At 40.2% G+C, this 14,526-nt stretch overlaps 1 protein-coding gene across 3 annotated transcripts in view; it reads left to right on the top strand.

Annotated features, from left to right (window-relative positions):
• The window catches only part of RGS20 (regulator of G protein signaling 20), a 139,799-nt gene that overhangs the window by 92,157 nt on the left and 33,116 nt on the right, over positions 1–14,526 (top strand). For all 3 annotated transcript variants that reach the window (XM_033126482.1, XM_033126483.1, XM_033126484.1), the window contains one exon: positions 13,315–13,463. In XM_033126482.1, the coding sequence (XP_032982373.1) occupies positions 13,315–13,463 (149 nt within the window). The remainder of the gene's footprint in view (positions 1–13,314; positions 13,464–14,526) is intronic.

The following is a 14,526-nucleotide window of genomic DNA, read 5'->3' as shown; positions in this document are numbered from 1 at the left end:
CTTAAGCAACTGCATGTTTGTCTTTTAAACAGGTATGCAATAATTTAAAGCATCTCATTCTGACAACTGTAAGGTGACTAATAATAATAAGTTCCAGTAAATTTGAAAATTAGATGAAATGGATAGGTTTTTTTTTTCCCCTCAGGGAATGAAAAATACCATATTAACTCAAAGAAAAGAAGAAACAATGAAAAGAATAGAAATCAAAGAAGAAATTGAAAACATAATCTACAAGCCACTCCTAAGAGCTCACAGTAATTTTACAGGCAAATTCTACAGATCTTCAGGTGAAAAAATAATTCCCTTATAAATATAGGTAGGGAGAGAGAGAGAGAGAGAGAGAGAGAGAGAGAGAGAGAGAAAGAAAGAGAGAGAGAGAGATGATAGATTTTTTTTTTAATTCTTCCTTGTAAAATATTACCAAATCAATTTCAGAAGTATAATAAAATAATTATCAACTTTGGACCCATTCATACTTAAAGCATGAATTTTAAGTCTGTCATTTAAATCACAGTGTTCCATGATTTTGAGTTTGGTTTCTGGAGACTTCATTTTCTTTCTGTTCTCTCATTTTATCTTGGTTGTTCATGGTATTTAATGAGTTGTTTCACTGCCTCTGCATCAGAGGTTGTGAACTCTTTTCTTATTTAGATAATGTTCAGATACTCTCAACAATTTAGCAGGTTGAGAGGTAAGATACTTTCTCTTGTTTTCCAATAAATAGTACTATAGTGCAAGTTCTTGTTTTCTCTTACCCACAAGAGGCTACTTGCGCCTCTGGGATTGCAGTGATTTAGTTGAGGAAAATGTCATACCCACTGGGATGATGGGTGTCTGCCCTGCAACCAGTTTGCCTTGGTTATACGGCACTGCCACTGCATTGGGGGAATGTCATGGGTGGTAGAGAACTGATTTTACAAGCTCCCAGCATTGCATCATTTTTACTAATAGTTGCTGGCCCCACTGAATTGTTGGAAGTATCTTGACTGCCTCTACTGGGCTCTGCCAAGGTGGGTGAGGTAAAGGAGGCAAGTCCATAATTTCACGCCTCCAACCCTCCTGCCAGCAATGGCTGTAGGCACCTCTATGCTATTTAAAGCACCCAGCTGCCTCTATCAGGCTCCGTCAAAATGGGGAGGACAAGGGATATGCTTTTTCACCAACGGATATTGCTTCAGCCCTTCTTACACTCTAGCCTATAGTGTGAGGGCTGCAACCACTATTACTGCACTTGCTGGAGCTGCAGTGGGCACAAAACTGTGTCTGTGGTCGCCCTCCCTGTCCTTCCCCTGTCCCACTTCCCCTACTTTTTCCAATACACCCACCTTCAGATATCCTGATGCATGGATATTTCACATATATTTGTATGCTGAGCTGGGATCCTTTGTTGATTTATAGTTGTCTGACTTTTAAGTTTAAGGGGAGAAACAAAGGAATCTTCTCACTCTGCCACAATGCTTATATCATTCCAGTATTCATGTTTTATTAACACTTTGAGTTTCCTCTCAGGCTTTCCTGTTTCACCATGGCTCAACAAGGCATAAATAGTCAAGATTTCTCCTGCCACTCACCCTCCAGCACTTAGTAATTGAGTGAAAACCATGCCTATTAATTTGAATTTTTGGAACTGAGAGATAAATAGTTCATTAGTAAATTTTGTATTAATAGCATATATTTCTGTACACTTGTTTATCCAAAGCTTCAAATGATTTAGAATGTCAAAATTGGGTTGGCCTGGTGGCTCAGATGGTTGGAGTGCCACACTCCTAACACCAAGGTCACCGGTTCAATTCCCACATGGACCAGTGAGCTGCACCCTCTACAGCTAAGATTGTGAACAACAGCTCTCCTTAGAGCTGGGCTGCCATGAGTAACTGGAGGTTGGTGTGAGCTGCCATGGGCAGCCGGCAGCCAGCATGAGTGACCGGCAGCCATCATAATCGGCTGGCAGCCATCGTGAGTGGCTGGCAGTGGCAATAGCTGCCGTGAGCTGCTGTGAGCGGCCAACTGAGGACTGGCTACCGACTGCCTCAGCCGGGGGGAGCATAAGGCACGTAATACCAGCATGAGCCAGACTGAGAAACAATGGCTTGAACCGGAGTGGGTGGAGAAACAATGGCTTGAACCGGAGTGGGAGATGAACAAAAGGTGGGGAAAGAATGTCAAAATTATGGAATTATGTGTACGACTTCCAAGAAACCAAACAGGAAATTCGAATGATATACAGAAGAAAAGTTAAATAGATTATGAGACCAAACTGAAATTCTACAAAGATGAATTGAGACATAGAACATTGAGAAAAGAAATGAGGAATTATAAATTAGGAAAATGTTTAACACAGGATAAATCCAACAGAAATACCAAAAGAACATAATCATCAAGCATTATTCAATGTGGAAGAACAAATTATAGACACATGTTATAACTGTATAGTGTAGTAAATTTTAATATAGTCTTGGCAACATACACCTTTCATTTTGTCTGATAAAAGACTTTTATGTTCAAAAGAAGACAGTGTCTTGTATATATTATCTTTTTAGCAACCATCAAAAAGGTGTAAGTCCAACAACAGGTGTATGAATAAGCATATTGGTACAATGGAATACTGTTCAGAAATAAAAGGGAATGCATGATTGATATAGTCAACAATCACAAAACAGTTATGCTGAGTGAAGAAATCCAGACAAAAATGTATATATTGTATGATTCCACTTTGTACAAAATTCTAAAAAATGCAGATTAAAATATAGTGGGAGAAAACAGATCAATGATTCTCTGGGGCAGGCAGGAGCAGGAGTTGGGGGCAAGAGAGTGGGTTTTTCCAAGGGGTATGAGGAAAGTTTTAAGGTTGATGATGTGGTCTTGATTGTGGTGGTGGTTTCACAGTATATACATGTCAACATTTATCAAATTATGTCCTTTAAACATATGCAGCTGATTGTACATCTATTAGACCTCAATAAGGCTATTGTCAAAAATGGGTAAGAACAGACTCTGATGGAATTTGTCTTTGATTTCTGGAGGCAATATTTAGTCATGAGCAAACTTACAATGTTCTGTAAGAGTTTGCTTACTAAAGCAAGATTCTTTTAGTTATTTACAAAGAAATAGGTGTGCACAAACAAACAAATTATGGTAACTAAAAAGACAGGATGGCACAACTTATTTTATACTATGTATAAATAAAAGAAGGAAGCTTTCTTTACTTGGTAAAGTTACCTTCTTCCAATACCTCCAACACACATCACACATATGGGCAAAGTTTATCAATTTTAGCATTAAAGTAATGAATACAAAGGTGCCTGATAGCATTGCGCATATATATATATATATATATATATATATATATATATATATATATATAAAATACATATATATATATATATATATACACATAATATACAGGAAGGATGTTTATACCTTGCAAAGGTACAAAAAGTAAACAGACAAGTGTGATTATTTATAGAAAATATGATCATCTAACTAGGAAACCCAAGAGAATCAACAGAAAGACTACTAGAACTAGAAAGAGAATTCAATAGAGAGGCCAGATATAGTATCCTTAACCTTCTTATAGTTCAAAATAACTATTTGAAACACGGCTGGGGTAGAGGGAAATATTTACAACAGTTGCAAAACTTGATCTATAAAATATTCAGCAATAACTCCATCAAAAATCTGCAAGATATGTTTGAGGAAAACTCTTAAACTATACATAAGAGGATTTAAATGAAAAGATATTTCATGTACTAATTGGGAAGACCCAGTGTTGCAAAGATGTTGAAATAGTTAGTCCTTGCAACCCATTGAAATTGCATGTCACAATTCTTCCTTCTTTTGAGAAGCAGTTGGAATTTTTTTTTAATGAAGCAAGTTGTGTCAATATCTCCTACAAAATAACAATTACCTGGAGCATCTTTTGCTCAAAGCGTCTTTGGAGATTGTGCGGCTTGCCCCTCAGAGTCCTGAATAACGTGAAACCAGTCAGTCTATGTCTTCACTGATATGCCAAGATATGGTGAGAATGTGATGCCTAGAAGAGCCCATTGTTTCTCCCCAAGGAGCATTAAAGTGGGCCTATATCCCAGTGGTGCTCATAAAATTGGGCAAATAAGTTGGGCAAATGTTTGTGCCTCCACCTTTGGCCAAGTGAGCCACACTAGCTCAGGGTCCTGGACTGCTCAGGAGGCTGGGTGCTTTGCATAGGTGTTGTGAGCATTGTTTTGGCTGAGGATGAAGGGGCACTGTGACAGGTCTTTCTTGCTGTCCTGGAACTTACATCTCAATATAATTAAAAGAAAGGGGCTAATCCAGAGGAATCACCCCTACATTGGCAGGTACTAAAACAGATGACATTTCTCATAAATAAATCTATAAATTCATTGTGTCCTAATCAAAAATCCCAATATGATATTTTTGGACCTTGACAAGCTGATTCCAAAATTCACCTGGAAGAAAAAACAGATGAGAACAGTCAAAAAACAACTTTTTTAATTCATAAAGAGAACTCTACCTAACCAATATAAAAAATATATAAAAAACTAAATTTTCGAGTGCCGCGTGGAAGGACCTTCATTCCACCGCCCTCAACGCCTAGCGTCCGCCGCTGGGGCCAAAGCAAGTCTGTCCTGAAATCTTCCCAGATCGAGGTGGTTCCATGCAGCTCATCCCTGCTGAGCGCCAAATTTTAGCATAAGAGAATGGCGGCAGCAGGGCGCACTTTCTGAGTTCTCCTCCGGATCTTGTTGCAAACGGGACCTATAACCCATAAAAGAACTTTTCGCTCATCACACAGAATAGCGGGGAGATTCGTGGATTACTTGAAGCTAAGAAGTACTTGAAGGTGCGCTAATTGGGCGAGCAGGGGAAGGAAAAAGAGGAGCGGAGTGAAAACGCCCGGCCGGCAGCGGCGGGAGAGCCCAGCCCCCAACGGAGCCTCAGCTGGCGGGGGCGAAAACCGAAAACCGCTGTGCCGGGCACGCACGGGATCCCAGGGCGGAGCGGAGAGCACGGGGACCAGGAGGTGGGCTCTTTCCCTGCGTCCACGGCTGATTTCTCCCTCTGGGAAGGAGGCCAGAGGGCCCTAGCGCAAAGAACACAGTCTCAATACCTGGGCCCCTCCCCCACCCCACTCTTCAAATCCTACTCCGCCGGTCCAGAGACTTAAACCGGCCCCTGAACTGAGGAGTGGTGTCAGATTACAGAGGAGACGTAATGCTCAGGCTTTGGGAAGCCTGACGGGCAGCCCTGTCCCAGGGAGACTGGGAAGTGTGTGTGATTTTGGCTGCGCTAGGAGAGAAGAGACTCCTCAACCCCCAGCCACCACCTTTTCTGGCTTGCGGGAAGAGGGCGACGGGCGGCTGGGCTGGGAGAGTGAAGACCCCTCCATCCCCAACCCCCACCCTTCCTGGCTTGCCTAGGGCAGGGTGGGTGTAGCTGCAGAGACACACCCGGAGATCAGCAGTGAGGCAGGCGCACCTCTGGGCTTTCAGCAGATCAGAAATCTTCCGCCCGCACTCACACACACACACACTGAAGAAGTGCCTTAAGTCTCAAGAGTACTGGACACGGATCTGGTGGTGCCACTCTCAGTGTGCATATGTGCAGGCAAGGGTAGAAACTGCACTGACATTGTAAAAACTATCATCCAGACCCCTCAGGCCCACGCATTTAAGTCTGCAGTCCCAAAGTTTCTCTGGGCACCAGGTGACCGGCTCTGCCTGCGCAATAAGCAGGGGGCTCTTTGGTACAGCAGAGGACAACCTGGACATTGCTTGGTGGGCTTAGGCCGAGACTGTCGCTGCTTTTTGTATTGCTTTGTTTTGTTTTGTTTTGCTTTGTCTTTATATCTTTGATATCTTTGCCTCTGTCGAGTGGGGGTTATCAGGTGGTTTTGCATGTGAACATATTTGATATTTTTCTTTGTTGTTGTTGTTTCTGTTGTGCTTGGTGATTTGCTTTTTTCTGAAACTGCCCTGCCGGGGCCCAGCTTGTGAGGCACGGTCAGCAGATCAGAAATCTCCCACCCGCACCCATACACACACACTGAAGAAGTGCCCTAGGACTCTGGAGTTCTGGACAAGGGGCTGGTGGTGCTACTCTCAGTGTGCATACGTGCAGAAAAGGGCATAAACTGCACTGACTTTGTAAAAACTATCATCCAGACCCCTCAGGCCCATGCATTTAAGTCTGCAGTCCCAAAGTCTCTCTGGGCACCAGGTGACCGGCTCTGCCTGCGCAATAAGCAGGGGGCTCTTTGGTACAGCAGAGGACAACCTGGTCATTGCTTGGTGGGCTCAGGCCGAGACGGTCGCTGCTTTTTGTTTTGCTTTGCTTTGTTTTGTTTTGCTTTGTCTTTATATCTTTGATATCTTTGCCTGTGTCGAGCAGGGGTTATCGGCTGTTTTTTTTTTTTTTTGCATGTGAATGTACTTGATTTTTTTCTTTGCTGTTGTCGTTGCTGTTGTGCTTGGTGATTTGCTTTGTTCTGAAACTGCCCTGCCAGGGCCCAGATTGAGAGGCATGGGTCTCAGCATATCCAGGGGCCAACTTCAGACCAAATCGGAGTGCAGCCGGGTTTGACCTGCAGGTCACACACCCAGAGGGGGTTCTCTGCAGGCACTGGAGCCCATAGAGGCCAAATCACATTAGGGTGGTCAACCCTCACGCAGCAGAGCGCCCTGCGGGGGGCAGAGCCAAGTCTCACAACGGGTCAGCCCAGGAGTTAACCCCACCTACTCACAAGCAAAAAGCAATTAAAGATCTTCTTGAACGGGACAGTGTACACAACACAAGAGTCACCAGAGTCACCTTTGGAGCACACGCAGAGGAGGACGACGTGGTGCGAGTCAAATATAAAAGACACATACTACATAAGATAACCTAGCAAGAACTAAGAACCCTAATCTACCTAATATATCAAAATAAACACAGTCAGCCAGAATGGGGAAACAAAGATACACATCCCAAATAAAAGAACAGAAGAAGCCTCCACAACTGGAACCAAATGAAGCAGACGTAACCAACCTCTCAGAGACAGAGTTCATAACACTGGTGATAAGAATGTTTAAGGAGCTTAGAGAAGACATAAAGAAGGATGTAGAAATCATAACGAAAAACCAGTTAGAACTAAAGAACACAATTACCAAAATTAACAACTCACTTGAAGGAATTACCAACAGGCTAGATGAAGCAGAGGATCGAATCAGCGACTTAGAAGACAAGGTAGCAGAGATCACACAAACGGAACAACAGAAAGAAAAAAGAATAAAAAACAATGAGGATGGCCTAAGAGACCTCTGGGATAACATCAAGCACAACAACATGCGAATCATAGGAATACCAGAAGGTGAAGAGAGTAAGCAAGGGATTGAGAACATATTTGAAGTAATAATGTCTGAAAACTTCCCGAACCTGATGAAGGAAACCAACATACAAGTCCAGGAAGTGCAGAGAGTTCCAACCAGGATTAACCCAAACAGGTCCACACCAAGGCACATTATAGTTAAAATGGCAAAGCTTAAAGACAAAGGGAGAATCCTAAAAGCAGCAAGAGAAAGACAGAGGGTTACATACAAGGGAACTCCCATAAGACTATCAAATGATTTTTCTACAGAAACATTGAAGGCCAGGAGGGAGTGGCAGGAGATACTCAAAGTGATGGAAAACAAAGGCCTACAACCTAGATTGCTTTATCCAGCAAGGCTATCATTTAAAGTTGATGGAGAGACAAAGAGCTTTCCAGAAAAAAATAAGCTAAAGGAATTTATTACCACCAAGCCAGCATTGCAAGAAATACTAAAAGGACTTCTGTAAATAGAAGAAAGATCAAAACAACCTAACTACAAATTTAAAAATGGCAATATCTATGTACCTATCAATAATCACTTTAAATGTAAATGGATTAAATGCTCCAATCAAGAGACATAGGGTGGCTGACTGGATAAGAAAGCAAGACCCTTGTATATGCTGTATACAAGAGACTCACCTCAGAACAAAAGACACACACAGGCTGAAAGTGAAGGGTTGGAGTAAGATATTTCATGCAAATGGAAACGAGAGAAAAGTTGGAGTTGCAATACTTATATCTGACAAAATAGACTTTAAAATGAAGAACATATTAAAAGATAAAGATGGGCACTATATAATAATAAAGGGATCGATCCGACAAGAGGACATAACCCTAGTAAACATCTATGCACCCAACTTAGGAGCACCTAAATATATAAAACAGGTACTGACTGACATAAAGACAGAGATCACCAGTAACACTATCATAGTAGGGGACTTCAACACACCCCTGACAACAAGGGACAGGTCTTCCAGACAGAAAATCAATATGGAAACAACAGCCTTAAATGATACATTGGACCACTTGGATTTAATCGATATTTTCAGAACATTTCACCCCAATGCTGCAAAATACACGTTTTTCTCAATCGCACATGGAACATTTTCCAAGATAGATCATATGTTAGGCCACAAAACAAGTCTTGATAAATTTAAGAAAATTGAAATCATACCAATTGTCTTCTCTGATCACAATGCTATGAAATTAGAAATGAACTACAGGAAAAAAACTGGAAGACACACCAATTCATGGAGGCTGAATAACTTATTACTAAATAATGAATGGGTCAAGCAGGAGATCAAGGAAGAAATCAAAAGATATCTCGAGACAAACGAAAATGAAAACACGACGACCCAAAATCTATGGGATGCCGCGAAAGCAGTCCTAAGAGGGAAATTCATAGCTTTGCAGGCCTACCTAAAGAAACAAGAAACATCACTAATCAACAGTTTATCTTCACATTTAAGGGATTTGGAAAAAGAACAGCAAAATAAGCCCAAAGGGAACACAAGGAAGGAGATAATAAAGATCAGAGCAGAAATAAATGAAATAGAAACCAGAAAAACAATACAAAAGATCAATGAATCCAAGAGTTGGTTCTTAGAGAAGATAAACAAAATCGACAAACCTTTAGCCAGACTCATTAAAAAAAAGAGAGAGAGGACGCAAATTAATAAAATCAGAAATGAAAGAGGAGAAGTGACAACGGACACTGCAGAAATACAAAGAGTTTTAAGAAGTTACTATGAGCAAATATATGCCAACAAATTTGACAATTTGGAAGAAATGGACAATTTTCTAGAGGCGTACAACTTTCCAAGGCTAACTCAAGAAGAAACAGAAAACCTGAATAGACTGATTACCACCACGGAAATTGAATCAGTAATCAACAGTCTCCCAACAAACAAAAGCCCTGGACCAGATGGCTTTACAGGTGAATTTTACAAAACATTCAAAAAGAATTATCACCTATTCTTCTCAAGCTCTTCCAAAAAATCCAGAAGGAGGGAAGACTCCCAAACAATTTTTACGAAGCCACTATCACCCTGATCCCAAAATCAGACAAAGACACCACAAAAAAAGAAAACTACAGGCCGATATCTCTAATGAACATAGATGCAAAAATCCTCAACAAAATATTAGCGAACAGAATTCAGCAATACATTAAAAAGATCATTCATCATGATCAAGTGGGATTCATCCCTGGTATACAAGGGTGGTTCAACATCTGCAAATCTATTAATGTGATACACCACATTAACAAAATGAAAAATAAAAATCACATGATCATATCAATAGATGCAGAAAAAGCATTTGATAAAATCCAACAGCCATTTATGATAAAAACCCTTAAGAAAGTGGGAATAGAGGGATCTTATCTCAACATAATAAAGGCCATATATGACAAAGCCACAGCTAACATCATACTCAATGGGGAAAAGCTAAAACCATTCCCCCTAAGATCAGGAACAAGGCAAGGTTGCCCACTATCTCCGCTTCTATTCAACATAGTGCTGGAAGTTCTTGCCACAGCAATCAGACAAGAAAAATAAATAAAAGGCATCCAAATAGGTAAGGAGGAAGTAAAGTTATCATTGTATGCAGATGATATGATACTATATATAGAGAACCCTAAAGACTCCACCAAGAAGCTATTAGAGCTGATAGGTGAATTTAGTAAGGTAGCAGGATACAAAATTAATATTCAGAAATCAGTTGCATTTGTATATACCAATAATAAAACATCAGAAGGAGAAATTAAAAAAACAGTCCCATTTACAATCGCTCCAAAGACTATAAAATACCTGGGAATAAATTTAACCAAAGAAGTAAAGATCTATACTCAGAAAATTATAAGACACTGAAGAAAGGAATGAAGGAAGATATAAATAGATGGAAACACATATCATGTTCATGGATAGGAAGAATTAATATAGTTAAAATGTCCATACTGCCTAAGGCAATATACATATTCAATGCAATTCCTATCAAACTGCCAACGTCGTTTTTCACAGAAATAGAACATATAATCCTAAAATTTATATGGGACCATAAAAGACCCCGAATAGCAAAGGCAATCTTGAGAAATAAGAACAAAGTGGGAGGTATAACAATACCTGACTTCAAATTATACTACAAGGCTACAGTAATCAAAACAGCATGGTACTGGCATAAAAACAGACACATAGATCAATGGAACAGAATAGAGAGTCCAGAAATAAATCCACGCCTATATGGCCATTTAATCTACGACAATGGAAGCAAGAATGTACGATGGAGTAATGACAGTCTATTCAATAAATGGTGCTGGGAAACCTGGACAGACACATGCAAAAAAATGAAGTTGGACCACCTCCTTACACCATATACAAAAATAAATTCAAAATGGCTTAAAGACTTAAATGTAAGATCTGAAACCATAAAATACCTAGAAGAAAATATAGGAAGAAACTTCTCAGACATTACCCGGAGTAAGATTTTTACTGATATATACCCTCGCTTGAGGGAACTAAGAGAAAAAATAAACATGTGGGATTATATCAAACTAAAAAGTTTTTTCACAGCAAAGGAAACCATCAATAAAACAAGAAGGGATCCTACTGAATGGAAAAAGATATTTGCCAATGATATATCTGATAAGGGATTAATATCACAAATCTATGAAAAACTCACTCAACTCAACTCCAAAAAAACAAACGATCCAATTAAAAAATGGGCAGAGGACTTGAAGAGACATTTTTCTAAAAAGGACATACAGATGGCAAACAGACATATGAAGAAATGCTCAACCTCACTAACCATCAGAGAAATGCAAATAAAAACCACAATGAGATACCAACTCACCCCAGTCAAAATGGCTATCATCAATAAATCAACAAACAACAAGTGCTGGCGCGGATGTGGAGGAAAGGGAACGCTTGTGCACTGTTGGTGGGATTGCAGATTGGTGCAGCCACTATGGAAAATAGTATGGAGGTATCTCAAAAATCTGAAAATGGAACTACCCTATGATCCAGTAATTCCACTCCTAGGTATCTATCCGGAGAAATCCAAAACTTCAATTCAAAAATCTTTATGCACTCCTATGTTTATTGCAGCACTATACACAATAGCTAAGACATGGAAACAACCAAAATGCCCATCGACAGATGACTGGATTAAGAAACTGTGGTACATTTATACAATGGAGTATTATGCAGCCATAAAGAAGAAAGAAATCTTACCATTTGCAACAACATGGATGGATCTAGAGAACATTATGTTAAGTGAAATAAGTCAGACAGAGAAAGATAAGTACCATATGATCTCACTTATTTGCGGATTCTAAAGAAAAGAATAAGTGAATGAACTAATCAGAAACAGTTTTGGAGACAATGAGGAAAAACTGAGGGTTGCTAGATGGGCGGGAGGGGTGGGGGGTGGGGGGGAGGGTGAGGGGATTGGAGGGCAGTCGGTGACCACAGGATGGCCACGGGTTTGAAAATTAATCTGGGGAACGTAATTTGGTGAGTACCAGAGGGTAAAGGGGTTGTGGGGTGGGGGATGAGGGTGAGGGGGATCAAATGTATGGTGATGGAAGGGGAGCTGACTCTGGGTAGTGAACACACAGTGTAATTTATGGATGATGTGATACAGAATTGCACACCTGAAATCTATGTAATTTTACTGACAATTGTCACCCCAATAAATTAAAAAAAAAAACTAAATTAAAACAAAGTCCAGTAGCATAAAAGAATAGGTAATATTATGAAAAAAAGTAAATCTAACGTTGGCTTAGAATAACGAATTCAGAATTTAATTCCACGGCCCTATTTGAGGTTCTCTAACGTAGCTTTGGTGTTTTTTTTTTTTTTTTTGCTTTTACTCCACTGACAATTCAACAATAATATCAAAAGTAAAAATTGACTCAGCAATTCTTTGTTTCTTCTATTGCTTTTATGCTTCTCTATTTCAATTATTATTGTAGTCCTCAAAAAGAGGAGAGAGGTTGAAGGGCATAGACCTTGTTTCCAATGGGTTGATCTGCACTGAGGTGGGCCAATATGACTGTTTCTACAGATGGCAGGACAGGCCTGAGCAGGCCACAGGCCACAGTCCTCCCTTTCTTCCGGAGAATAATTGAGCAATAGTATATACAAGGTGGTTCTAAGTGCTTTGCATATACACAAATTGGGTAACTTCTTCAAGGTTTCACAGCTACTAAAGATTTGAATTTATCAGTGGGGCCTCAGAACCAGGCAGCCTCCCAGGACTTCTGTCCTACCTCTTCTTTTTTTTTTTTTTTTTAATTAATGTACAGTTGACATACAATATTATGTTAGTTTCAGGTGTACAACATAGTGATTCGACATTTATATAACTTATGATGTGATTACCACAATAAGTCTAGTACCCATCTGTTACCATACAAAATTATTACATTATTGACTATATTCCCTATGCTGTACAATTACATCCCTGTGACTTACCTATTTTATAACTGCAATTGCAGCTGTCCCCACTGTCCTTGTTCTTCTGACATTTCCTCATACTGTTATGTTAGTTTGTCTGACATTTTTGGCTTAGCTTCCTCCCATATCAGTGCTCTGGCCCACGGGCAGCCATAATTCAAACTGCTCCCTATTGTTTCAGCCCAAAGGGAATTCTGGAGCTGGGGAATGCCCCTATTTGTAGCTTTTAAAGCATGTCTTCAATGTATGTGATGTCAGTGTTTATCTCTTTTACTCAACTGTAAGTGCCTTACGGCAGATACCCTCCATTCATCATTTTATTCCTAAAATTTATCACAATGCGTGGCAGATGCTAAGACATTAAATTAAATGTTTCATAAATTAATGGATTCTAAGCACCAAATTTTACCATAATTAGCAGAAATGACCTGGATTGTCACATTGCCTCTTCTCAATGATCCAAACAACTGGCTATCCCCCCCACCCCATCCCCTTTTACTTTCATTGTTGCAGGAGATGGGATCAGAACGAATGGAGATGCGGAAGCGGCAGACGTCAGCAGCCCAGGAGACATCAGACTCCCTCCCAGGCCAGCACGGAGTGGGCAACCGTGGATCTAATGCTTGTTGCTTCTGCTGGTGCTGCTGTTGTAGCTGTTCTTGGTGAGCTTTGGGGCCTTTTTACTAATGGACTTCTGGTTGGGCAATGGTGCCCCTGAATTGTGTCAGTTCATGATTAACTCAATAATGTTTTTTAAATAACTACCATATGCCTGACACTTATTTGTGTTCTGTGAAGGACAACAACAAGAACAACAAATAAACAAACAAGCAAACAAAAAAGAAACAAGAAAAGGCTACATCCTAGCTCTTGAGGGACCTACGAGTTCTGGTAATTAAGTTTGAGAACTTGCTACCATGCACTTACATTGGTAGCACTGTACAAATATCTCAGTAAAGTTTCATAACCTTGGTATATCAGTATCTCACAGCTGTGTTCAGGTCGACAGATGATAGTGTCTTGCTGAGTGGAGTTCATTATTGTTGTTGCGTGTTTTTCTGTGCTGTCACAAGAATGTCTGAACTTGAATTAGAGCAACGAACAAACTTAAATTTCTTGTTAAACTTGGCAGGAATGGAAGTTAAATCAGTAACATGTTAGTCCCAGTTTATGGGGATAATGCCATGAAGAAAAGGGCAGTACATAAATGGATTAAACGTTTTTCTGAGGGGAGACAACGCATCACTGATGAAGAGAGGTCAGGGTGGCCAGTAATGAGCAGAACTGATGAAAACATTGCAAAAATTAGTCAAATTGTGCGATAAAATCATTGGCTGACTGGGGTTGTGAGAAGCATAGCAGACCAAGTAAACAGTAATAAAGAAACAGGAAAATCTTAACTGAAAATCTTCGCATGAGAAAAGTGTGTGCAAAAATGGTCCCAAAGGAGCTCACCGATGAACAAAAGCAAAGGAGAGTTGAAGTTTGCCAAGACCTTTTGGAGAGGCAAGACAATGTTTTGGGCCATGTTATCACTGGTGAAGAAACATGGGTGTAGCAATAAGACCCTGAAACAAAGTGTCAAAGTGCACAGTGGAAGTCAGCCAATTCTCCATAACCAAAAAAGTTCTGTCAGTCCAAATTAAGAGTCAAAACCATGTTGCTAACTGTCATGCAGGACGGCCTGCAGGGTCTCCGGTCCCGCTCCCCACATAAGAATGCAGG

The sequence above is a fragment of the Rhinolophus ferrumequinum genome, chromosome 14 (genome assembly GCF_004115265.2).
Source record: "Rhinolophus ferrumequinum isolate MPI-CBG mRhiFer1 chromosome 14, mRhiFer1_v1.p, whole genome shotgun sequence".
Classification (NCBI taxonomy): domain Eukaryota; kingdom Metazoa; phylum Chordata; class Mammalia; order Chiroptera; family Rhinolophidae; genus Rhinolophus; species Rhinolophus ferrumequinum.
This window is presented reverse-complemented; position numbering and strand designations above follow the sequence as displayed.